The following is a 27,715-nucleotide window of genomic DNA, read 5'->3' as shown; positions in this document are numbered from 1 at the left end:
AGAACAGTACGGGACGCAAAAATCGAAGCACGTTGGTTACAGGGCGAATCAAGAATTTTTTGTGTATGTAAATGTAAACTTGTAAGTGCAATTTCAAGATGAACACACAGCAAGCGCTAACTATAAGTGGAGAGAGAACAACAGGAGATACTGTTCGAACCCAAAATGGCAAGTATAATATCGTTAAGTTGAAAGAAAATCAGTTTTTTTTCTCCGAAAGGAGTTGTCCAGTCATGATGTTGCAAGCTGCAAAATTCTGCACCTGTCTCCTCGCTAATAAATGAAAAGGGTTCGTTTCCTTCTTTGCAGTTTCATGAGTCATAACTTTTCTGCATCTTCCTCTATGTAAAACGGTTTTCAGTTTTGGCTGTTTTTACTCAAGTGCTTTAAAGGAGTATAGTGTGATCCTAGCATCCTCTTTTTTTTATGACATTTATTTTTGAGTAGATATCCACGAAAAAAGCTTATTCCCAAAATTTCAATTCATTTGATTCCGATTTTGTATAAAATTTGCGAGTTATGCATGATTACGTGTGTATTACATTACTCAAGAACTCTAGCTTCAAATTTGCACACGATAGTTTAAATACGCATTCGATGCTAGTTGCTGCTGAGAGCATGAGCGTGCGTTGCTATTCATTGTATTATTTTTCGGTCGGACAGCGGTGCAATTTTTTTCACGGAGGTTATTTATTCTGTTCATGTTCATGTTGAAATTTGGATGAAAGTTATTTCGATGAGTCAACTGTATCTTTTGAGCAAGATTTACCTACTTTGGACAGTCTAAAATTTTGCTGATGGGAATCTTACTTGTCACCAATGCGCTATAATTTTTAAGAAAAATGCAAAAATAGTCACAAAATTGGTCAGGGGTGTACATGTAGTACCCCTTAATCATTGAAATTGTGAACCGTCTCTTTATAAGAAAGAAGGAACAGTTGTAAGTTTTAAGTGATTTTGTATACTTTTTTTCTTGTACATAGTTATGGCAGCAGCAGCGATAGCAAATATTGTAAAGAGTTCCCTAGGACCTGTGGGTTTGGATAAAATGCTGGTTGATGATGTAGGGGTAAGTACACGTTTGATCAAATCTCAAATTTTTTCATATATTTAGTGGAACTTGTTTCAGTTTGGGCATTGGCCATAATAAATTATTGAAACTTGAGCCCCCAATACAGATCCCAAAATCGAGTACATGGAAGCCTACAAGTTCTAAGGATTGGGCAGTTGTAAATTTGTATCAACATCTCTAAAGGCCAAAAAAAAGTCCCCCTTCTCTACCTTAAAATGTAGATAGGCATTGATCTTTAGTCCCCCTCTAAGAATTGGTAAAGGGGCTCTAGAAATGCTAGCTGTTCACCCATCTCTGTGTGCGTTCCTCTGTTTTGAGCCTGATAATGTGATATCTTTTGATCTTGGAAGTGAGTATTGGTGTCCATCTTCGCAGCATAAATGTATCTCAAATAGGCACTATTCGAGTTTGGAGGTGGATCATGGGTCAAGGGTCAAATAAGGTTACTGTACTTAAATTGCTATATCATTGTCCTGGAAACATTTAACATTTTGGCAAGATGTATTTTATTGCAAATCTGCTTTAGCAGGAAAGCCAGATGTTTGAGAACCAACTTTTGTTTCCATCACAACCCTCCCTGTGACTGACAGGTGAGAGATATAGTGGTTCGTACACCACCTGTTTTTTCATAGGAACAGTGAATTATGTTGTGAACATGAATTACTGCTCTATCACTTTCCCCCATAGAGATGTAAGCTAAAACCACTTTGGCACAACTGGATACGTGTATATAAGGAAGACAAACTTTGTTTAAAATAATAATATAGATCTGATCTACTTGAAACTTTTTAAACATTGCCTTTTGTTTGTTAGGATGTCACAATAACAAATGATGGTGCCACAATATTAAAGCTATTGGAAGTAGAGCATCCTGCAGCCAAAGTATTAGTAGAATTAGCCGACTTACAAGACCAAGAAGTAGGAGATGGCACCACCTCAGTAGTAAGTACATTTCTTCCATTATTGTTGAATGAATACCTGTTTGACATGTCATCAGTAAATAATTTGACTCCCCCCCCCCCCTCTTTGAAATTAGTATGTGGACCTGATCACACCCATTATTATATTAGATTCCTTGGTACTTTGGTACACTGCTGAAATATGGAAGTGGGCAGTGTCCGAAATAAGGAAAATCTGGAGGTTATCCCGAGGATAACTAAAGCATAAATTCTGCTTGTCCTCAATACATTTTGGTTGTCCCCATAATTTGTCATACTTTTGGAGGTAAAATATAGTGATTGTCCAGGGGATAAGTACATAGCTTAATATGGTTGTCCCCAGTGATTTTTGGACAAGAGGACAAGAGGATAAGTACTTATTTCGAACACTGGAAGTGGGTCCTGATTGGCTGAATCGTGTTATGAAATATCAGCACCATTTCATTGAACAAGCCACTCAGTAGGCCTATCATATAACATGGTTCTTTACAAATGATAAACAGTGTGCATGTCAGATTTTGTACTCGTTGGACTTTTAAATTTGCATTTGAAGGGGCAATAAAAGTGTGTGAATGTGTAAATATGCTTGATTTGTACGTTCAAGTAAATCCTGCCGAGTAGTTCAAATACAGTATTGAAAATTTCAAGAAATAAAAAAAAATTGGTTATTTTCAATACGATATGCACACTGACGGGCACTGCAGTGCATTTTTACAGACAAAAACCCCAACATGACGATGGTTATCGTCCAGTTGTTACTGAAATTAAAGGTAAAGTTGAATTTGATATTACCTGCAGGTTATCATAGCAGCTGAGTTACTCAAGAATGCCGATGAGCTGGTGAAACAAAAGATTCATCCCACTACAATAATTAGTGGCTACAGACTGGCATGCAAGTGAGTATTTGTTTTAGAATGAAGGAAGTCACAGCACAGACCTCTTGGTCTTTTTGTCAGTTTGGTTACTGTAAGGGCCTGGTTCTTGTTCTTAAAATATTTGGTAAGCGATGTATTCCAACCACCGGAACGAGAATGATTCCCTAACCCTAACCATTCCCTAACCCTAACCCTAAATCTAACCCTAACCCTAACCCTAACCCTAACCCTAACCCTAACCCTAAATTCTCGATCCGGTGGTTGGAAGACATCGCTTACCGAAACATTATTGGATTTTGGATGGTTCCCATGCTCCGATGTAAAAATGTGAGGACTGAAGACTTGTTGTTGAAAAGGGAGCTACCAAGTTTACTGCTCCAAAGGGAGGCTACCACTCACTATATCATATTCAAATCCTGTGGATGTTGGTTGGGCTTCTATCCAGAAAATACTAGTGTTACGTATGTACTTGGAACTTTGTTTTTTTAATAATTTTAATTTTGTTTTGTTACAGGGAAGCATGTAAGTACATTCAGGAGCAAATGACAATCAGTACTGAGGAGCTAGGCAGGGATTGTATTATCAATGCAGCCAAGACATCCATGTCATCAAAGCTTATAGGAAGGTAGGTGTCATGTATTTGTAGGTTTGTTGGATCTGTTCTATGCAGATCAGACACTATAATCAGAGACTAAATTAAAGACTAGTTTGCATCTTGCATCACTGTCAATCAAACTCCCCACGGCCCTCGATTGGTTAGTAGCATGTAAAAGGGAGGTTCATTCATCTGGTGCCTTCATTGGTGAAAAATTACGGTACTTACATTGGAAGCCTTACAAGGCAAAAAGCTACTGATCTAGGCATTGTTGACATGGTACCTTCAGGAAAGAAAGTTTCCTATTACTGTAAGGCTTAACTTTTGAGATGGTTTGTGTGTTTGAAGGTGCAAAATTATAAAGCATGCTGTTTTACTACCTCATTCAGACACTCAATCATCATAACAACTCATAAACAAATCGTTTCTGAGTTTGATTGAAAGGTGATGTCAGACACAAACTAGTATTTTTTATCTCCATCTTGGGTTATAGCTAATGTTAAAAGCCAGGCTCAATAATGCCATGTATGTATACAGGTGAATATCTTTTGTCACACGAGCAAGAGGAATGAGTCGGAATATCTATAATTTTCAATTTTGATTTGAGTTTATTATGCAATCACACTTTCAAAATGCTAAAATATTGTCCAAACCACATTAAAATTGGGCCTCTGGTTACAAGTCAAGAGTGATTCTTCACTTTAAAAACAGTAAAACATACAAATATATCTGCTGTTTTTATGGCAACTCAAAACCAACATTACTATTAATATTAGCGACATCAAGCTCATCCGTCTGGATCGTGTTACATACAAGTGTGTCAGCACTAAACAAAGAGTTACATGATGGAAAAAAACTGGCTGTTCCACAGGCGGATGGACTTGCCAAGTCGGGTCAGTCGGTTAGGATTTATTTTTTGGGAGAGGCTAAATGAATCTATACATCACAGAAAGCTCGAAAATTGTGTAGAACTGGTTTTTCCCTCCCTTTATGGTGTAGTTGACAGAACGATTTCATAAATTCTTTGTTCATTTATCGCCATGTTGTATTTCTTTCACTTTACAGAGATTCTGATTTCTTCGCCAACATGGTAGTAGACGCTGCACAAGCTGTGAAAACCACAGACTCCAAAGGGGTCACCAAGTACCCTATCAAGGCCATCAATATACTCAAAGCACATGGCAGGAGTGCATTGGAAAGCGTCTTAGTACAGGGTTATGCACTTAACTGCACCGTGGCATCACAAGGTATGAGACATTCAACATGATTTTCCATATAAATTTGACTAAGTGGGAGATTTGATTAGTTTCATGCACCATCATTGATAGTGTTGCACTGATCAGACCAGTAGCTTCTGAATCGGTTCAATTTCAGTCAGATTGGGTCGAAAGTGTGATTACAGATAATCCCTTCATTTACCAATCTAATAAACTGATGCAAAATCAGTATAAGCTTCAAATATCACGACAGCTAATTAGCTAATATTGCATATTGTTATATATGTTGCACAACCTTGGGTCCAACCCTTAGTATCTCAACTATTCGCAAGTTACGAATACCCTTTTACTAGATGTAACTTTACAAAGGGTCCCTGTCAGTGTTCGAAATATGCCTCAAAAAGTTACAGGCCAGTCAGGCCTGTAACTCTGAAATGTTGCCGACCCAGGTGAAAAGTTACCGCCAAAACGCGTTTGAGCTTTGAAGCGTGAAATTATAAGCTGGGTCACATATTGAATTATTTCCGTCAATTAAATGTTACAACAGGTTCAATAGTGATGTTTTAAACCAAGGAATTATTTGTCATGCATATTTAAAATGAACTGTATAATTATAATAATAATTCTGAATAGGTACAAAATAGGGACGTGTAGGTTACTGCGGGTAATTTTACCCCAGTTCCCGGGAATTTGTCCCAGCTGTAAGTTTTATGAGTCTAAACTAAAGTGGCAACTGCAACAAATCCCTAAACATGGATCCCGATTTGAGAAAAAATCCCTAAACATGTAGGATCCTGATTTGAGAAAAATTTGTCAACAACTGTCTAATCAGTCGTTTTAATACAGGTAGGGGTTTTAGAGTTCCAGCAGCACACCCTATCAAAATGTAATTCGAGTACGTCCCCTCCACCGTAAACTTCTTACACAACTGAATCATGATCCACATTACTGATGTCAGAGCCTCCAAAGTCCGACTCGGACTAATATAATTCACAGAATAAAACTTAGGCTGGTCGAAGCGGTGGTTGAACCGTAAATGTTTCTGGCAAGACCGGGACTGCATTTTGTCGGATTGAAACTATTAAATTTATTTATACCATGCTTCATAAGTGATTTAATAAAATGACAGATAAAAGATGCATTATTCATGAATTATGTTTAAAAACTAAAACTTTGACCTTTAAAAGTTACCGCCAGCCTGGCCGGCAACTAGACTGCTAGTCACGAAAGTTACCGGCCTGGCCAAAAAGTTACAGGCCAATGGCCGGCTGACCGGCCCTATTTCGAACGCTGGTCCCTGTAGTAAATGCCTATTACTTACGAAGGGTACCAATTTTAGTGAAATGGATTTTATGATGTGTCGTAAGTTGTGAAGTTGAGTGAAATGGAACCCTTGTGTAGCATAGTTTTGTTTGAAATCTTATTTTTCCTTGGATGTTTTAATGATATTACTAATGGAATTGAAAACATGAGTAACTGCAAATTCTGTGGAGTGATTCTTTTCTTGGCATAAATTTTAATATTATCGCAAATCTTTTCCAAAAGGTGTAGTAGATCATGATATTTGATATTTGTTTGAATTGATTTTGTTCTTACAGCGATGCCAAAACGTATCCAGAATGCAAAGATTGCATGCTTAGACTTCAGCTTACAGAAAGCCAAGATGCACCTTGGTATACATGTAATTGTAGAAGATCCAACCAAATTAGATGCCATTAGGCAGAGGTAGGTGGTACTAGAACTAACCAACTGGTCAAAAATTATGCCAATGAAAAATGTTGGGTTTTTTTTAAAGAAAAAATACTTAAAACACTGTAATACTGTAAATCTCATTCAATACTGTGCCCAATTTTATAGCATTGATTCCGTAAAGTGTATTACTATTTTTTTCAAATCTGAATACAACATAATAGAAGAAGGAAAATGAATTGTGTGTGAGAATGTATGACACCGCTGTGGAGGAGATTAAGGTCATGTCTTCCAGGGGGTGTAAGGATTTCAAATGGAATAGCCCATCGTATCACTACACCCTCGTAATACTCAAATTATAAAATCTCTTTTCATTAGGGAATCTGACATTACCAAGGAACGCATACAGAAGATACTTGATACCGGTGTCAACGTCATCCTCACAACTGGTGGCATAGACGATCTGTGTCTTAAGTACTTTGTTGAGGCTGGTGCAATGGGAGTGAGACGGTGCAAGAAACAAGATCTTAAGCGTATTGCAAAGGCTACTGGGGGTAAGTGTATACAATTTGAGCTGGCCAGTCAGGTTGATAATTCTAAAAAATATCTTATTACATAGCACCACATTGCACAGCACTGTGCATTACAGTAACATACTGTACACAATTTTAGTGATTGGAAAGAACCATCATTTTTGCAGCATGTAATATTTTGTGAAATTAATACATTTTCTTGAAGGTCCATTCTGTTTTTATATGAAATAACTGCAACCGCATTTTTAAAATGTCAATGTTATTGCAAAAAATGTTTTTGTAAACATTTTACCAATTGTTTTGTCAACACTTAAGGCGATATAATACCCCGATTTTCATCAGTACCCCTCTTCTTTTTTTTCTTGCAAATTTATTAAGTACATATATATGTTTATCACCTCATGTCCTGAACTTAAAATATATCTACATATAAAGTGAATTTCAACAATTTTAGTAAGTCATTTTAGCCCTATATATTTTTTGTTTACTGTAACCTAGTAACTCAGATCTGTGTTTCATAACAAACCATAATTTATTCTTTTGAAAATGTTCAAGTAGGGTACATGAATAGAATACATTAAATCCTTTGTTATACTCTCTATAGAAAATCTATAGTGGTGCATGCAAAATACCTACCATGATATAACACTGAATAAATTAAATAAACACTTATACAATGGATGCATAGTCATTAGTTGTTAGGAGAAGAAAAGGCTATTAGGTCACCGTATGTCAGGTTATAGGTCAATTGGTTCAGGTCAAATTTAAGCATCAATTTTGAATACACATGTGAGAGTCTGTGATATCATATGAGGCATAATTTTGATATTCTGTCTTTAACTGGATATATATGGCCACGCGTTTTGAACTCGCCACCCAAAAATGGTGGTGTTGTTACGCTTTTCCAAATCAAGACTCGTTCATATTGTTATATCTCTGCTTAAACATAAGGTATTGAAGTGTGTTTGGTGTCATGTTGTAGCTAAATGTGTGCCCTAAAAGACCTCCAAAGGAGAATTGTTTATCAGCTAAGATAGTGGAGTTAGAGTTGTTTGAGTTCAGAATGACCGAGGTGGGGGATGAGGCGGTGGCGGATGAGGCGGTGGCGGTATGTGCAAAGTCTATGGGAAATAAAGATTTTTGTGTGTGCTGCGTTGAATCAACTGATCATATCTTTGCATCCATATGGGCTACAGACATGGTTATGAGCTCTTTTGAAAGATTATTTATTCTGCTAATTGTTTTTAATCATTTTGAACTCTTTATGATTGGTTTAGTCTATGAAATGCAAACTTTTATGTGCAAAACTACCTGTTTTCATATTAAACACTGTAGTAAGCAATGCAGATGTCTTCAAAATCTAAAAGTTGCCCTAAATTTTTAATTACTTATCCTATCATAGTCAAAGTTTACATTTTCTGAGAGGAAATTTGATGAGGAATCTAAATATGGACTTACTTTTTTTGTATGGGCTAGGGGTAAAATGTTTCAGTTCAAAATATGTTGAATTGTAAAAAAATTTGAACATATTTTGGGACACCCTGTATTCTGAGATTACCAAACAGCTGTGATTTTTTTTCTTCCAAAATCAGTGGGCTCCCCCTAACCTCTACCCAAATCAATGTTGTTTACTTTCAGTTTATAACTGCAAGTTAGTAATAAGCAATGCATTAAGTGACCCATTTTTTATTTGGATTTTTTTATTCCACCCTGTATAACTTCAAGGTCACCCTGTACAATGAGTTGAAATGTGTATATTTAAATTGCTTATGCCTTCAGCTTTCCAAAAATGTATACTTTTGCTAGTTTAGGGTTGATAGTTGTGGAGATATTCTAATTTGAAACTTGATTGGTGTAAAAATTCATAATATTTGTGATGTAACGCTGAGGGTGGCGAGTTCAAAACACGTGGCCATATCGAGAAGTGCATGGTGGATATACTAATATACCTTGGGATGTAAATGGTGAGTACAATTTAGAATGCCTAGTTGAGACGGATTTCACAAATAAATATAAAATAGTTACCAAAATCACAAAACTTAAGCTTACGGAAAACTACCCAATATGGTTGTATAGGTGACAAGAAATACAATTTTTTCATCATTGCTGTAGTATGGTTGTTGTAACCTGTTACCTATGGCTTAATTAAGTTTCAGTGCAATAATGTCGCAAGTTAAAAATGCAAAATATAGCTCAACATTGAAAATAGAAGCATTTTAACTAGTTCCTTTTTTTATAGATGTGAAACACCAAGTTCATGAAGTCATAAAAGAAATCAGGAACCACTTATTCCCATTTTACATATCAACTTTATTTCCCTAATGTGTTAGCAACACATATCCAAAATTTTAACGAAATCCGTTGATAGTAAGCTTTCCAAAATGAAGTGAATTTAAATCATCAGTGATGTACCTCCTTTTGTAAAAGCATGTAAGCTACATTGATACCGATACCACCAATAAAACGAGAAGATTTGCCCCTTCATTTTGCATACCACTTTGTCCAATTTTTTTTTGTAATTTCTTCACAAAATGCAAAAAAATGCAAAAAAAAAAAATCAATGGGTGTAGTACCCCCTTAAATAACATGATATTCGAAGTCCGGTGACACCTCATTACAGCGCTTGGACCTGTCGATAGGTAGTGAGAGGGGATAGCGTAATGCTTGATACAATCAATCTAACTTGGTCAGGTACGATTGAGGCCATAAATGAAAAAGTTTCTGCTACTCGGCAATGGTAACAATATGGTCATTCACCAATCAATGAATAAATTTAAGAAAAATATATAACAAGCAGTATATTGAAGCATACTTAGCCAATTTTCATCCACCTTGCTACATAGCTATCATTATTTGAACTTGTTGTCTGCGTCCGATGAGTCTGTGTTGGAATCTTCAGCCACTTTGATGACCAAGGGTGTTGCTACGTCGGGCGGCAGAGCCAGGCACTCGGATTTAGAGCCCACCAATGATAAACAATTTTTAAAAGCTCTAGCATTCAGGTGTCAAAAATTGCAAAATCACGAAGAATTTGGCCAAATTCAGGCAATTTTCAATAAAATTGTCAATTTCGCGACAAATTCTCTCAAATACCACCCAGCACTAAAAATTCTCTAGCTACAACCCTGTTGATTACATCTTGTGGAATGTCAATATCGCTTACATCATCTTTTTCCCAGTAAGAAGATTTCAATAACCATGGCATGCTGACATACATTTGCCTAGTCTGCTGCAGACACTTTTCTAAAAACCTTGATGAATAATCTGTGTATGTCGTTGATGTTGAAACTCTTGTTTTGCTTTGCGATATGATGTTGGATTTGTGCCAAAATTAATTCTTCTGGGTTGAGATCGCAGTGATATGGGGCAAACGCAAAATGTCATGACCAAATTTTATATTTTATCTTATATATTTGGAACCTTGGCATGCATTGTTTTACGAGCATTTAAAGTTGTGTTTTTTAAGGCAAGATAAGAATGAAATGTTATTCCTTCATTTCAGCCTTCCTACTGTTGGATGTTGGGATCTGTTCAGCTTTTACATTATGATAGCTTGTTTTTCATCACTATTGGTCGTATGTTAGTATATTCCCTCTTGAAAGTGTTTTGAGTTCATTTGGTTGTGGTAGTGTTCTGTAGACAATTTCGTGACAAAGCTGAGGTTTGCTCCGGGAACAAAACCTTTATCGCTTCCTGCGTGGATAATGATATGTCGATTTCCTTTCCCTAAGGGTGTTTGGAATCCTTCTTCATCATTCTTGACAATCCAGCACTTTTTAAGAGTATGGTTGCCATTGATCCATGTATCGTCCAAGTATATACTATATAAAAGTCTCCAGAGCGTCATTCGACAACCAGTGAAACGTAAATCTTCACAAAGAATAGATAAAAGTTTTGTCACTGTTGGAATTTCATTTTCGTAGAAATGATGGATCTTACGCATTTACTTGCATGTCAAAATCATCAGTGTTCAGTTTACTTGCAGCGTGCTTCTTTCACTCTGCCTTTGTCGTCAGAATTCAACAAATGGTTTGTTTTTGTCTCGGTTCATTACTTCTACCAAAAGTAATCGCGAAAGCAGGCGGACGCGAAAGCAGGCGAGACTCGTAGTTCGAGAACCGCCTTGTTTTTATTCCCGTTGCAATTTCCATCCTATCCAAAACATTTTCAAGTAGCACTGGCTTTTTATTCTTCTCTCTCAAAAAACTGTTTTGAGTTTGGATGACATGTTCTGTATGTTCATTCATTCATTCATTCATTTTATTTTTTCATCATCATCAATACATACATAATCAGCATAACAGATATAAACAATGTTGAAAATAATGATGTGATGAGGTAGATGCATTACAATTTACAAAGCCAAAGGCCTGAAAGACAATGCATCACCTTTACATTAAATAATATATAAGTTAAGATATTTACACAAGAAAGAAAAAAAATCAGTATAAAAACAGAAAAAAAAAGAGACAGCACGGAACCCATCTTGAATATCACTTATATACATTAACCAGGCAAATTAATACAATTTTTTTTAAAAAGTGTTTATATGTAACAACTTCAGTAACTTGTACAATAGAGTAAAAACAGAATTATTACATGAATGCGATAATCAAGAGTTAGTGATCACCTTTAACGAGTCTAATAATACCAGTTTTGAATTTGGAGATGCAATTTGCTTCTTTGACTTCCTTTGGTAAGCTATTCCACAGCCTAGGGCCAAGTGACAAAACATTATTAAGTCGATGGACCTCAGCCCGATAATCATTTTTACCTCTTGTATCATAATTGTGGATAGACTTCATATTGATGAAAGTATTATCAAAAGATCTTGGTAATAGACACATGTGGTATTTGTACATAAATAGACCCAATTCCTTATTATAAAGTTGATACACATCAAGAATATTAAATTTTTCAAACAATGGCTTTCACCATATCGACTGCTCAGTGCCAAAAGTGGTTAAGTTCAATAGCTGACATGTGTATGAGTACAATATACTGTGTGTAAATTGCCAAACGTTCACAGGGCTGCTATTGCACTTACCCACTTCTGGCACTGAGCAGTCAATATTGTCTTCATACAAAATGGCACAAACAGTGATCCCTGTAGAAACAAGACGGGGAAAGAGACAAAAAATCTGACCGGCCAACCCCGATTTGCTGGGCAGATTTACAAGTTGTAGCATTATTGATCAACCTGTTGCCACTCTTATCATTGCAGCTCAAGTGCTAGTGACCTTAGCCAACTTGGAAGGTGAAGAAACTTTTGAAGCATCCATGGTTGGTCAGGCAGAGGAAGTTGTCCAGGAACGCATCAGTGATGATGAGTTGTTGCTTATCAAAGGGTAAGGGCACTCGCATACTTGCATAAGATTTTGTTTGTTCTTGATAATACACAAACAGGGTCGGATTTACCTTTTGTTGGCCCATGGGGCACAGCAACATGGTTGCCCCCCCCTCTGGCTTTTCGGATCGAAATATTACACCCCGCCATTGAAAACAACTTCGACAAACAGCTTTTGAACCTCCTAAATATAGATTTCAATATTCTACTCTGCTTCTGTGGTTAGAGCGTTGTGTTTGTCATACAAAGGTAGCAGGTTCCCCCAACATTTATGTGCGCTGGACTGCTCTGGGAGGAAATTTATTCACCATATCTATTATAGCCTAAGTATAATAATTCATTAACCCATGATGTGCTCTTTTATTTGTAGCCCCAAGGTGAGGAGTGCAGCCTCATTGATCCTGCGTGGAGCCAATGACTTCCAATGTGATGAGATGGAGCGTTCTGTCCATGACTCCCTGTGTGTCGTGAAACGTGTGCTGGAGAGCAGAACTGTAGTCCCTGGAGGTGGCACCGTTGAAGCTGCCCTGTCCATCTACTTGGAAAATCTGGCTACATCATTGGTAAGAAACTTGAATTAGCTAGATAAGCTTTGTAGAAAAGTGAAATTAAGATAGCCATTGTTTTGTTTTGTTGGGGAGGGATACATAAAAAAAAAAAGTGCAGTGATTTATAGTGCGCTACGCACAGGCACAAAGCCTAGACGTTGATCCACAAGCCTCAGCACACTTTACAGGTTGTTGCTGACCACTACGGCCCACATCTTTCCACAAACCATTAAACAACAATTCAGGGACTTTGCTGCTTCAAGAGCGCACGCCCTAGGCATTCCACAAATAACCATCCAGGATCAGCTCCCCGAGTTTCGTACGGGTTACAAGGAGACAAATTAACAGTAAGTTCCTTGTCCAGGGGAATTTCAAGCTAACTCAATTTTTCCACTAGAGCGTACTAGGCACCGCCGGGGTTCGAACCCGCAACCTCTCGCACCATAGCCGAACGCCTTATCGATTGAGCTAACTTGACTGCTATAAGACTTATGGTTAAAATTTGGTTGGGTCATATAGCTGCAGTCCTGTGCTTGTTGATAAAAATTGCTGTCACTTCATCTATACGTTAAAATAAGCTATGGATTTTTAAGTTGGTTAAAAAATTGCAGTGAATAAGATATGGGAGTAAAATCTCTTTGCAGTGATCACAGAATTAGAGAAGGAGAACCAAGACTTCCTATACGGCAACATACAAACGCGCTGTCAGCTATGGGAGTAAATTGGGGGTATTCAGGTCCTTGTCGACGGTGAACGAAAACAATTCTGCGTCTCATCTGAAGCATCTTGGTACTCGCATGCAGGTCGAATCAAGTGCATCTCTCAAAATGTGCTCACCATCCATGTCCCGCTTGCACGACAACGAATGCCTCAAGCGTATTCCGAGGGAAACCGAATACCCCAAATTTTTTGCTCCATGCCTGTATCAAGATGGCGGTCGAGTCCCAGTTCTCCTTCTCTAATTCTGTGGCAGTGCTATAGATGAATTCATTTTATATTCGCTGGGACCTCAGCTCAAAATCTATCAGAGAATCAAGGAACCACTTGAAAGAGCTAGTTACTCATTCTATCTTCAACTTTGTTTTCTTCCACAGAGTTCCCGAGAGCAACTAGCCATTGCCGAGTTTGCCAACTCTCTGCTCATCATTCCCAAGACACTGGCGGTGAATGCGGCCAAGGACTCTATCGACTTGGTAGCCAAGCTGAGGGCATATCACAATACATCGCAGGTGCAGGCTGAGCATGCTGATCTGAAATGGTAAGAGTTTGATTGTTGTTGATCAGAGTGGGCCGTTGCAGCTGAAATCCAAACACCCTCTATGGAAGACTTGAACTTAATCTCCCACAAACGGGAGGGTGCAGATTTCAAATGGAGCCACCCATTGAGGTAGGTAACCCCATTTGAAATTCACACCCCCTTTGTGGAAGATTAAATTCGTGTCTTCCACGGGGGTGTATGGATTTCAACTGGAATAGCCCACTTTGCAGGTATTGAATAAGACTCTGTAATGGGCTGTTCCATTTGAAATCCACACCCCCCCTGTGGAAGATTTACAATGCTACCTAAATTCCAGTTGGGCCAAATGTACAATCCGGTTGGAAATAGTCCCACGTTTCATTGTAATTCCAGCTGAATCATGTAGAAGATTTACAAATTTAACGCAATTCCAGCTGGATACCCTATGGAAGATTTGCATTTTGACCTCAATTCCAGTTGGAAACATTTACATGTTTTGTGTGGAATTCTAGCTAAAAACTTCATTCCAGTCAGATACCCTGTGGAAGATTTTCATGTCGACTTCAATTCCAGTTGGAAACATTATCGGTGGAAAATTTAACTTTCAGTCGGATACCCTGTGGAAGATTTGCACTTCTACCTCAATTCCAGTTGGAAACATTTACATTTGGTTAGAATTCCAGCAGAGAAGGTCTAAAACAGGGTAGAAATTCGGGGTCACTCCCATTGTGGCCTGTACACCAATTCACGATAATCAACTTTTGAAAAGCACCCTAAACAAGGATTTAACCCTTGGCTAAAACAATATCCTAAACAGGTGTTTTTACACCCTAAACAGGGATTTTATTCCTTGCATCAAATTTCATACCCTAAATTTCATTTCCGCGTATTAGCAATTGCAATTTTGCTACCCTTTTTCCAATATTTCATGTTTTTGACACCCTAAATGCGTTACGCGCGTATCGTGCTTAAAACCCACGAAAAACTACCCTTTTACGCGTTTTCATTATCGCGGATGGTGTACAGGCCACAATGGGAGTGACCCCCGGAGAAATTCCTGTGGAAGATTTGCTTGTTTTCTGAGTATGGTGGAAATTTAGAAATAATAAAACTGTTAGACGAAAAAACATGTTTGCTTAAAATATTATAATGCTGAAATTTCCAACAATAACCGACACATTTTGAGTTGGACCATCATGGGGAAATTTCCCCCCCCCCCCCACCCATTGGCTCATAATTATTGCACAGCCCCTAATGAGAATTTTTGCCTGAATTTTATTTTGTTGTCCAAATTTACGAATTTTTGGTTGTTGTAAAAAAGGATTTTTTATAGATAGAATTCTTGACAGTTTCTTCAGATTTTTATTTTGCTATACATTCATTCATTCAAATACCAGATAGACTTTATAGCCAACTTTAATAGACCTCAAGTGACAAGAAATCTATTTTGTCTGCGTTGTGAAGTTTTTGTTTTAAGAACAGATAATTGCAAAAATATAATGCCATAAAATTAAACCATTAACATTCTAAAACCTATTTTTAGGATGGGTGTCCTTGGCCCAGTGGCAGAGTGGAATAGTTTTGTAAAACCACTACAAGTTTGTGCACAGAAGCTGTGGACCACAGCTAGTGGACAATGTATGGAGCATAATTTGATTATGATCTTTAGTCTGGGCTTTTCTCAGGATAGGCCTTGCTTCATGTTTTTTCTACCTGGTTACAGATTTTCACATAACAAATTCAAGTTTTATATTGACATGTGAATTAACCCTTTTTACTGAAGTTCAAGTATAACAAGTGTTCTTTTTTTACTGAAGTATAATGGTCTTTATATAACCTCAAAACTGATTACCACACTTCACTTTTTGTATTGATATATTCATAGTACAGATAACAATATAATTTAATTAATATAATTGCCCTGGTTGCTTATTTCTATTCTCCGCTTTCTAGAGTTCAAAATCGTAAACATTTTCAAACAAAATTGCCTGCATTTTTATACCCAGGGCATTTTAATTTTAAGGTGTCATTTTGGTGTCTAAAGGTGAAATTCCAAGCAGGTTGGACAACATACTTGATGGACAAATTAAATTTGGCTACAATATAGGCCCTAATTTTTTCTAGGCTGATTTTTTTTCTAAATTGATTTCTAGGCTGATTCCTATATGTATCGTGCCAATGTCTCAGATTCAAATGTCAAAGAACTTGCCCATATGAAAAAATAAACACTTAAAAATTCCACACTACATGCTCATTTTCTGATATCAGAAAGATGAGAATTAAAAAACTCATTCTTAATTAATTATTTCAAGATATTGGAGATATTGAAATGAGGGGATTTTTTTTCAGCTTTGATCGTTAGGCCCTTTACAATTAATTCTTAGTTTCCTGTTTCCCACCCGCGTCCAAAGTAGAGAATTGCAAAATATTTAATTATTTTATTTGGATTTTGGATTTTCTCTTTTAAAATAACTTTTAATGACTTCCATTTGCTACTATCTGACTTTGATCATATCAACTATAATGATGAATAAACAAAGAACATAACTGTACCATTACTAATGTATAAAATCAAACATAGTTGTAAAATAATTAAATGCATGTTCCTAGTCAAAACGGGTTGATGTAGGTTGCGACCGCTTATTTTAAAATAAAGAATATAATAGATAATTAATAATTAAAAGTCGCCTCATCACTTATTTTCAGCCATGAAGCAGGAAACTAAAGAGTCAATTGTGAAGGGCCTTATCAAAGCAGATGGACATGAAACTTTTATACCAATTACCTTTTCTGAAAAGTCATTGATATAAGATGGGCAAATGGTCTTTTGTACTGAGTACCCCCCTAGCTGTTTATACAGGCTATTTGAACAATCAACCATGCCCCCGCATATTTCATTATAGTCTATTAGAGCATGACAGTATCCTGCTATGACTATCACCCTCCACTTTGTCATATCATAGGAACTAATATTTTTCCCCTGGTCTGTTTTGAAGGGGAAAAGCCTTGGGGCCCTTCTTGATTTTGAGTTTACCGTTTCCTGCCCGCATCCAAAATGATTGAGAATTGCAAAATATTTAGGCCTAATTATTTGATTTTTATTTGATATTTTGATCACATTTAATAGCTATGATGCTGAACAAACAAATAACATCTCTGCATTTGTGTGAAATCAACCATAATTGCAATATAATTAAACCAAGCAGTGCCAAAATGTACCGTTGATATTGCATATGTGACCACTCATTTCAAAAAGAAAGAAAATGATATATTAATTAAGAATAAACTTTTTGCAGTTCACATTGTTAATTTATTCATTCAAGGTTTATTTTGATTCTCATTTAAAATGTATACTAACAGTTATAAATATGCTCTTGTAATGTTTTCCGTTTGATTCGTCAGTTTACTCTTTATTCATTTGCTTATTTGTAAGACAAATGTCTCGTTCAGAAAATGATTCTTCAAAAACTTGTTCTGTTCTGTTACCATGCTCCCACTTAATAAAACCCAACAACAATAAATAATTATTTTGCCCTATAGGTAATTTTATCAATCAAGCATTTATAAAATGTCTAAAATTTATATTTTAATATTTAATTACATTCTCTGTTAAATTTCTTGTTTTGACTAATATAAATTTGTTAGTTTACTTTATTTGTACACCAAGCACATGAGGTATAATTAATTCATCATTTAACAAACAAAATATGGCCATACATACTGTCTTAGTTGAAAAATTTGTCATGCATGCACAAATGACAAATTTTAATTTATCGTGAAAAAGTTCCTTATTTGACAAATTCAGAAAATTTCAGAAAATTAATTTTTATTGCAAACATTTTGATTTTAATAAGATTGTCACTGAAGTTTGTTATAGGGTTATGTGTGCAATACCTTGTCATTTTATTGTCTTCTGGCATTCTACATTTGCCTATGAACGCATAGTAGATGTGTCAATCAATCGAATTGGTCGTTCATTTTAATTCATTCATTAATTTCAATCATTTGTATTATATTTGTTTTAATATATCAAGCCTGTAAATATTGTCAACTGAGGGAGTATGGGCAATTCACTTGCATGACTTATTTCTGCCCAATGTTTGTTGACTTTTTCATCAAAAGTAATATTTTCAATGCTAAAAATATTTATAAAATTTTAAATAAATTTAAAATAATTTGTAATGCAAGAAAATGAATTTTTATTGCAAACATTTTGATTTTAATAAGTTTGTCACTGAAGTTTGTTAGGCTTATGTGTGCAATACCATGTCATTTTTTTTTAATTTATTGTAATATTTGTCAATCAATCGAATTGATCGTTCATTTTAATGCATACATCAATTTCACTAATTTGTATTGTTTTTTGTTTTTTGTCATAAGCCTGTAAATATTGTCAACTGAGAAAATATGGGCAATTCACTTGCTTGACTTATTTCTGCACAATGTTTAATGACTTTTTCATCAAAAGTAATATGTTCAATGACAAAAAAAAAATATTTAAAAAAACTTACTTATTTTAAAAAGTTGTATTTCTAAACATTTCAATGTGATATTCTTTTAAACTTAAAATGAATGTCAATAGCCTTTTCAATAAATGCATGTTCCTAGGCAAAACGGGTTGATGTAGGTTGCGACCGCTTATTTTAAAATAAAGAATATAATAGATAATTAATAATTAAAAGTCGCCTCATCACTTATTTTCAGCCATGAAGCAGGAAACTAAAGAGTCAATTGTGAAGGGCCTTATCAAAGCAGATGGACATGAAACTTTTATACCAATTACCTTTTCTGAAAAGTCATTGATATAAGATGGGCAAATGGTCTTTTGTACTGAGTACCCCCCTAGCTGTTTATACAGGCTATTTGAACCATCAACCATGCCCCCGCATATTTCATTATAGTCTATTAGAGCATGACAGTATCCTGCTATGACTATCACCCTCCACTTTGTCATATCATAGGAACTAATATTTTTCCCTGGTCTGTTTTGAAGGGGAAAACCTCGGCCCTTCTTGATTTTGAGTTTACCGTTTCCTGCCCGCATCCAAAATGATTGAGAATTGCAAAATATTTAGGCCTAATTATTTGATTTTTATTTGATATTTTGATCACATTTAATAGCTATGATGCTGAACAAACAAATAACATCTCTGCATTTGTGTGAAATCAACCATAATTGCAATATAATTAAACCCGCAGTGCCAAAATGTACCGTTGATATTGCATATGTGACCACTCATTTCAAAAGAAAGAAAATGATATATTAATTAAGAATAAACTTTTTGCAGTTCACATTGTTAATTTATTCATTCAAGGTTTATTTTGATTCTCATTTAAAATGTATACTAACAGTTATAAATATGCTCTTGTAATGTTTTCTGTTTGATTCGTCAGTTTACTCTTTATTCATTTGCTTATTTGTAAGACATATGTCTCGTTCAGAAAATGATTCTTCAAAAACTTGTTCTGTTCTGTTACCATGCTCCCACTTAATAAAACCCAACAACAATAAATAATTATTTTGCCCTATAGGTAATTTTATCAATGTTTAGTCATATCAAGCATTTATAAAATGTCTAAAATTTACATTTTAATATTTAATTACATTCTCTGTTAAATTTCTTGTTTTGACTAATATAAATTTGTTAGTTTACTTTATTTGTACACCAAGCACATGAGGTATAATTAATTCATCATTTAACAAACAAAATGGGCTATTCCATTTGAAATCCACACTACCCCTGTGGAAGATTTTGGAAATATCTTCCACAGGGGGAGTATGAATTTTAAATGAAATTAGCACATTAGGCAGCTTCATTTGAAACTCACCCTCCTCTGTGGAAGATTCAGGTTGAATCTTTCTCAGAGGGTGTATGAAATTCAAGTGGAGCTGCCTATCGTAGTTAATTCCATTTAAAATTCATACTCCCTGTGGAAGATATTTCCAAAATCTTCCACAGGGGTAGTGTGGATTTTAAATGGAATAGCCCAATATGGCCATACATACTGTCTAAGTTGAAAAATTTGTCGTGCATGCACAAATGACAAATTTTAATTTATCGTGAAAAAGTTCCTTATTTGACAAATTCAGAAAATTTCAGAAAATTAATTTTAATTGCAAACATTTTGATTTTAATAAGATTGTCACTGAAGTTTGTTATAGGGTTATGTGTGCAATACCAATGCTGCTGGACGTTGTGAGTTAGTTGCTATACTAAGTCTCAGAATGCTGAAATTAAACACACCTTTTGAAATTCAAATTTCTTTTTAAATTCAGAACCTCTCTATGGTGTGCTGCTTTGATTACATAAACATGACATTTTGAAAACAAAGGGTTTATTAAGGAAGAAATGTTTGCGAATTCCCCACGGGGACCTCCCATTTTACCTTATCGAAACAGGTACCATTTTAATCTTGCTATTTCTTATTATGTAAAGAACAATGCGTGATAACGCCTACTCAAAATTGGAGATATTCAACATGATCCCCTATCTCTAATAAAAATACAGGGTGTCCCCAAAAAAAGAGAGGCCCACATTGCGCCTCTTTTTCTCCTATTTCTGAAAAGTTGATCAAATATATTTTGGTATGTAAAGAAACCTTCAATCGTTAGCTTTAATAAACTAAAACAATTATTTATATCGGCTCATAACTTTTGAAAATATGTCCTTTTAAAGAAATGTATCCGTTTTTCACTCTGTCCACGGAGGAGGTTTGGCTACTTCAAAGATTGAAAGATTGGAAAGTGCATATACCATGCATGAATATAAAACATTCCTCGATGATAACTTAATAAAATAACAACTTTATTTAAGGGAATGGGCTTTACCGGTGGGCTTATGGGTTATGGATTTTGTTAAGTGTCATTAATTTGGGCGAAATTGATGTGGGATGGGACTTCTTTTGCTATACTTGCAATTACTTATGTTTTTCTCTTTTCTTGCTTTCTTTTTATTGACAACATAAGTCATTTCTCTTTTTGGAATAAAAGGTAGCCCTGAAAAGGGCTGTTTAGTTTGTCTTTGGTTCTTTTGAAGTGAGTTTACTGTGCTGCTCTGCCCTCTACCTGGTTGCCTCCGTGACGAATACAGGTTTCAGCCCTAGTTCTCATTGCATTAATTGCGTTGCGTACCATCCTTAAAAGGCCTTGTATTTTTATGACTTGTTCAAGATTATATAAACATTTTGGGGATTGCTATATAATTTTATCATGAACAATTTTCCAACTGTGCCAAAGGTTGGTCAGTTAATTACCTCCCCCCTTTTTTAGCATTATGTGTAACTTTCAATATTATGATATTGTGGTTTCTCGGAAAAGTTCTTTGAAGAAAAATAAATTATCTTGCTATCTGAGGGGGGAAATAAATTAGCTCCACACCTCCACCTCAGACTAAAAAAAATATTTAAAAAAATTGCTCCATGTCGGGTCAACAAAAGAATTTGGTGTCAAGGGTGAAAACAAATTCATTTTCATCATTTATAATATTTTAGCTTCGTACATGTATAATTCCCCAATATTTTTAAAAGAGGGTATGATCTATACAATCCTCCCCATGCATCATGTTGATATCTGTATGCGGCTTTTTGGCCTAAAAATAGCCTTTATGTCTATTTATTCTATTTTTGTATAAACCATATTTCACACAATTTAGCTTCAATATGGCAAATATGCTTCGTGCAATTTGTACCATAAACTTATTCTGTGGGTAGGTTTAGTTTCACACTTAAAGAATTGTTTTCCAACCCCAGCCCCCCTATACCATGTCAAATACAAATCTATGCCACTGACTTGAAGGCCCTGCATTCGAGTCCCACATTCTCCCCCTTTTCACTAAATTTCCACAGCTTTATATTTTTAAATCACATTAAAATGGCAAAAAAATATATTTTAAAAAAAACAACAGATTGTTTTTGTTTAATATAGTCTCTATTCAATTTCACTATATTTTTTTTTAATCTGGCAATAAACTAGTGATTGTATCTGTTGACTTAAATATTTACAATATTATACCAAAAAATAATTTAGGCCAAAACATTAGAACATTATAATTAGGTGTAGGCCTAAGTTTAACTCTTTAAAACTGTTACTCATATTAAAATGAAGCTTGTTTTCACTATGCAGCAACAATAAGTTTTGTATAACAGTTTAGTCAAGAAATGGCAAATTTCTTGTCTTTACTTAAGGGCTGGGGTATGAACGTTTGGACAGTATTTATTTTGGGACATCAGAGCACATCAGACATATCGAATTGCATTCTGAATACGAAGAATGTCATTCTGATATCAAATAATTTAGATTTTTTGAAATTCGCAATTTAATACACATTTTATGGCAAATCATGAAAAATTGATATTTTTGATATTTAACAGTACTTGAAGTAAACTTTATAAATCTGATGATTTATACTTAAAGTGTATGTAGGTGGGATGAAAAGCCGACGATCAATTGAAAATTTTGACCTTTTCATTATTGAAGATATGGATTTTTTTCCCAAAACACCAACAAAAATTAGGTCTTTTTGGGAAAAAATCCATATCTTCAATATTAAAAGTCAAAATTTTCAATTGATCGTCGGCTTTTCCTCCCAGCTACATACACTTTAAGAATATATCATTAAATTTATAAAATTTACTTCGAGGACTGTTATATCTCCAAAATTTGAAAAATATCAAATTTTTATAATTTGTCATAAAATTTGTATTATATTGTGATTTTCAAAAATGAAAATTATTTGATATCAGAAAGACATGCTTCAGTATTCAGAATGCAATTCGATAGGTCCGAGGTGCTCTCATGTCCCACAAAAATACTGTTGAAACGCAATAAACGATCATTTTAGATACCTTAATTATGTCTAGAATTTCCTTCGAAGTTTCATTCAAGACATAGTGAAACAAAAGTCAAGAAGTGGCATGGATTTTGTTTTCATCATTTATAATAGTTTAGCTTCGTTTTTATATAATTCCCTAAAAATTTTGATAAGGGGGTATGACAATCCTCCCCCGGGCATCAAGTTGACATCTATGTAGCTTTTAGCCTAAAAAGAGCCTTCATGCTGGCCTATTCATTCTATTTTTGCACAAACCATATTTCACACAATTTTATATAGCTTTAATAATGGCAAATATTAGGCACGTCCACACAAATTTGTACCATAAACTTTTGTTTAAGGGATCTGGAATGAGCGTTTTGAGCGTTTCTACAGTATTTTTTGTGGGACATGAGAGCACATCAGACATATCAAATTGCATTCTGAATACGAAGAATGTCTTTCTGATATCAAATAATATTCATTTTTTGAAATTCACGATATAATACAAATTTTATGACAAATAAAACCCCCAGGTTTTCAGAGCTAAATGCTCAAACAAAACAAACCTGAAAGACAGCGTCAAAGTGGTGATAAAATAACTCCAATTGGGCTGAAATTTCTTTTTTTAATGTATGAATTTGAGCAACAAAAGTAACTGAAAAGTTTCAGGTCTGGGTTTTCAAATTTCACAATTAGATCCAGCATTTGATGGTTTGAAACCATGATTACAAGCAAATAATAAGATCAGGTATAGTGATTTTATACCAATACTAAGGTACTATGAAAAGCTGGAATTCCAAACATGCACTTTTCATATAATGAAAGTCTGGAAGACTCAAATTGATGATTTTGGTTGGATTTCCAAAATCTTCCACACCCTTTTCAGAGTCAATCTTCAATTCCAGTTGGAAATTTACATGTTTTTGGGTTGATATACATGTTTTTGAATTACCCTGTGGAAGATTTGTACTTTGACCTCAATTCCAGTTGGAATATTGACGACTCAACCTGTTGATTTTGGTACTATTTCAGATGTTTTTGAGTGGGGAATTTAACTTCATTTAACTTTCAGTCGGATACCCTGTGGAAGATTTGCATTTTGACCTCAATTCCAGTTGAAATGTCGACTTCAATTCCAGATCTGGAATGACTCAAACTGTTGATTTTGGTTGGAATTCCAAAATCTTCCACACCCTTGCCGTACTACTTCAGATGAAATCTGACCTCAATTCCAGTTGGAATGTCGACGACTCAAACTGATGATTTTGGTTGGAATTCCAAAATCTTCCACAGGGGGTGTGTGGATTTCAAATGGAATAGCCCAATGAGAACTTGTCCAGTATCTTAAACAGGGCAAATTCAAGCAAAGGAAAGAACATATCTAAGATATTACTTGTGGTGTGCATGTTCCATTGTACTACTCTTACAGAGAATCATTAAGTAGGAAAGATAACCAGTCTAGATTTTGAAAAAAAGTGTGGAAAAATTGCCACTATCCATGAAAGTAAAGCAAGTGCCGTGTCTTACAGAGTGGGGTCTAGTGCAGTAATGCCCTGCGGAACAAGATTTTTTCACCCCGATCCTGATATTCCCCCTGAAAATTACCAGCCTGGTCTGATCTGTTTTTGAACAGATCCGGTCCTATTTGATATTTTTGCACACCAGACCGTCTGATCCGAACTTATGGTAGCCTCATCTTGATCCAAGGGTGCTGTTTTTCAATTGAATGCATGAATCAAAATTGATTCTTCCAAAATTCTCACAACTTGGTGAGAAGTCGCCCAGCCAATCCCAACCCATCGATACATTCCCCGATCGGCCTGATTTTAAAAATCTGTTCCGCTGTGGGTCAGAGGTATTTCTGATTTTTGGGTTGCCTCGCTTGACAATACAGTGCAGGGGCCCCAGATTTTGTCCAGAACTTACACCCTTTTAAAGTGGACATAGAAGCATCCTCTTTCATGCTATTTATACAGTGACCGAATCAGAATTAATTAAAGCAATGATTTCAGGACTCTCAGCATACCACGATGAGCTTCCAGCCATTTGTAAAGGCCAAGTTGATGTAGTCCTGCCAATCTACACACCTACCCACATGGATTAGTTTGTCTTGAGTGAACTATTATGCATTATGTAATCACATTTACCTATTCATCTTGTAGGTGTGGACTGGACCTGATAGAGGGCGTTGTGCGAGACAACAAGGCAGCCGGTGTATTTGAACCCGGAATATGCAAGATCAAATGTCTGAAGTTTGCTACGGAGGCTGCAATTACAATCCTGCGTATCGATGATATGATCAAACTAGCGGCAGCTGAGAAGCCAGACGGTCACCCTGGCCATGGACATTAATACATGGGGAACATAAATATCCTTACATATTAAATTACCGCTTTAAAAAATTCATCATATTCAATTTAACAAAACTTCTCTATTAGCCATGTAAGTGATGATAAGCTGAAAGTCTACAGATTTCTGAGCTTGCTTGTAAAGATGTTCATATATTAGTGATATTGACGTCGCAAATTTCTGTGAAGAGTTGTTTCGTTAAATTTAATGTGGTGAGTACATTGCATTGTGGATCAAGGGTGGATTTTATGGAGGCCTAGAATTTCATTATTGAAAGAGGAAACAGGTATGCTGAAATAAGGGTGTGGAAACTGGAGATATATATGACCTGATTATGCAAAACAAGTACAATATTACTGTTGCTTGTGTGCAGATAACTGTTCAAAACCTTGTGTATCTGAGAAATTTACATCACATTTGAAACATTTTGTGATAGAATGCAAGAAGAATCTCTAGTCAAAATTAACATTTTTGACTGTCCTTTTTTTGCTTCATAAGGCCTTATATATATGTGAGGTTTAGTTTGCTATACATTTACTTAAAAATTGCATGGAACAAATTGGAAATCTCGAGCCCTTTCATGATTGTAAACATGCCGTATACCTGTGCTTAGGGAAGAAGATTCCAAGAATCTACTTCTATGTGAAAACAAATCAGGCATTTGTCTCTTGTGTTATAGATGTGCAAGGCATATTATTGGTATTTACAATATGTTCACATTTAAAATTGGTATGCTTTCAAAATATATGAGAGTATCATAACATTGACGAGAGGAACACATAGTTAATATATTATGTGTTCCCATCAATGCATCATTGCTGAGATCAGTTGCCAATAGAAAACGGATCCTTGTCAATTAGAGGTGTATTATCTATATTTGGGAATTGCACTACTCGGCGGATAGCAATTTACAGGTTATCATCATGGTTTTCAATAACTACCTTATTTTATTAATTGAAAACAAACATTTAAGGCTATCACAGAAGTGACAATAAAAAAATTCAAAACAATTGCAATGAAGAAGTGTAAACAGATTATCCGTTGGCAAAAACGTATTATCACTCAATCGTGTTTTTGTGTGATAAAATGAGTGTTTATTAAAAACTCTTACTCTCAAATATGTTTTTGTACAAACACATGAAAACATCACCAGCTGTCCGATGTCCATTACAATTGTAAATAGGCCATTAGCGTCATAAAACTTGCCCCTGATTCACATCCTGATGTCAAAACTGATTAATGTCAAATTTAGTATTGCTAGTGACGTGTTCTCATCCGTGTAATTAGTGTGAAGTGTGGTTATCAACTGTATTTAAATGTCTAGTCAAAAAGTGCACTCACACAGCGAGTTTTTAAATACTGAAAGTACGCTGGAGGGATTTTATTTATCAGAATAATCCTGAGTGCACAAATCAAAATGCCAATCACATGAATTCCTCTGTAAGTGAAATAAAATTTATTAATACTGCTGTGGCTATAAGCTTAAATCAATTCTGTTTTTCAGGTATGATGTTTCCTGCCTTTCAAAAGACCCATGTCTAGCAGGTCTGAAACATATAGATGAGTTGACCTCAATGTTTATCAACAAAGGCAAGGGACTGGTATATCGATATGCTTGAGTGAACTCCATGCAACCACTGCACTGTTTAATAGCCTCTTGTGATGTGGCAGGAGTTTTAAAAACATGAGCCCTGAACAAAATATGATGCGCGCGCATACTGCCAGGCAAAAAACAATGGAAATTGTGATGATGCGTGGGCACACTGCCAGGCGTTGACGTCAAAAGTCAACTCATCTATATCCATAGGAGTTGCAAAATATGTTAATCTTATTGTTATTCAATACTACAGATTATCATGCCATGAGACTCAGAAGTTCCAGCATACAATAAATGGTTAACTTGCCCTTGTTTTCTTTTCTAAAAATATTTATAAAAAAAAATGTGCCAGTGTTAGATGACATTTTGAGTTTTTTGTACAGCAGTGTTTTATATCTACACTCGGCAGTGTTTGGTACTGTGTACGTTATATAATGATGGGCAGTTTGTGCTAAACTGTGAAGGTCAAAGCTGTTTGTATTATAGTTACATACAGGTCTTTATTTTGCCTATATTTGTTTTGATACAATTTGTACTAATGTTGAATATTATGATTTAGCAATAATTTTGACAAAATTTTGTCTGCTACATTGTTTAACCTTCTGAACTCCGAACTCCCCAAATTGTACTTTTTTCACAATGTAAAAAGAAGTGATATGGCCGGGGGAAAATTTAATCATTGAAATTATGGTAATGAGTACCATATTATGCATGGCAACAGCTGTGTTCATTAATTGGATTCCTGAGTAAGGAAAGTTTTTTTTTTCATTCACAGCCCTACATTGGCAAAAATAGTTCGGAAAAAACACTTTTTTTTATAAAGATACTTGTATTGGCAAAACTATAATGGTAATTAAAAGTGCATGTGTACCTAAAGTAAGCAAAATAAATGTGAAGAAATGTTA

At 35.4% G+C, this 27,715-nt stretch overlaps 1 protein-coding gene across 1 annotated transcript; it reads left to right on the top strand.

The window, feature by feature from the left end:
* Positions 1–27,715, top strand: LOC140150988 (T-complex protein 1 subunit alpha-like). The gene is made up of 12 exons (XM_072173174.1): positions 1–168; positions 984–1,069; positions 1,886–2,014; positions 2,809–2,906; positions 3,400–3,510; positions 4,546–4,727; positions 6,296–6,422; positions 6,765–6,940; positions 12,144–12,267; positions 12,637–12,829; positions 13,909–14,072; positions 25,027–27,715. The coding sequence occupies exons 1-12, from the start codon at positions 99–101 to the stop codon at positions 25,214–25,216; spliced, it is 1,650 nt and encodes a 549-aa protein (XP_072029275.1). The 5' UTR covers positions 1–98; the 3' UTR covers positions 25,217–27,715.

The sequence above is a fragment of the Amphiura filiformis genome, chromosome 4 (genome assembly GCF_039555335.1).
Source record: "Amphiura filiformis chromosome 4, Afil_fr2py, whole genome shotgun sequence".
In the NCBI taxonomy this organism is placed as follows: Eukaryota; Metazoa; Echinodermata; class Ophiuroidea; order Amphilepidida; family Amphiuridae; genus Amphiura; species Amphiura filiformis.
Note: the sequence above shows the minus strand (reverse complement) of the source record. Positions and strands in the feature narration are given on the sequence as shown.

Excerpts from the sequence above, each read along its gene's own strand:
- LOC140150988 (XM_072173174.1), top strand. The coding sequence starts at position 99 with ATGAACACACAGCAAGCGCTAACTATAAGTGGAGAGAGAACAACAGGA. Across the intron at positions 6,941-12,143 it reads TATTGCAAAGGCTACTGGGG|CTCAAGTGCTAGTGACCTTA; the intron begins GTAAGTGTATAC and ends TTATCATTGCAG. Across the intron at positions 12,830-13,908 it reads AAAATCTGGCTACATCATTG|AGTTCCCGAGAGCAACTAGC; the intron begins GTAAGAAACTTG and ends TTTCTTCCACAG.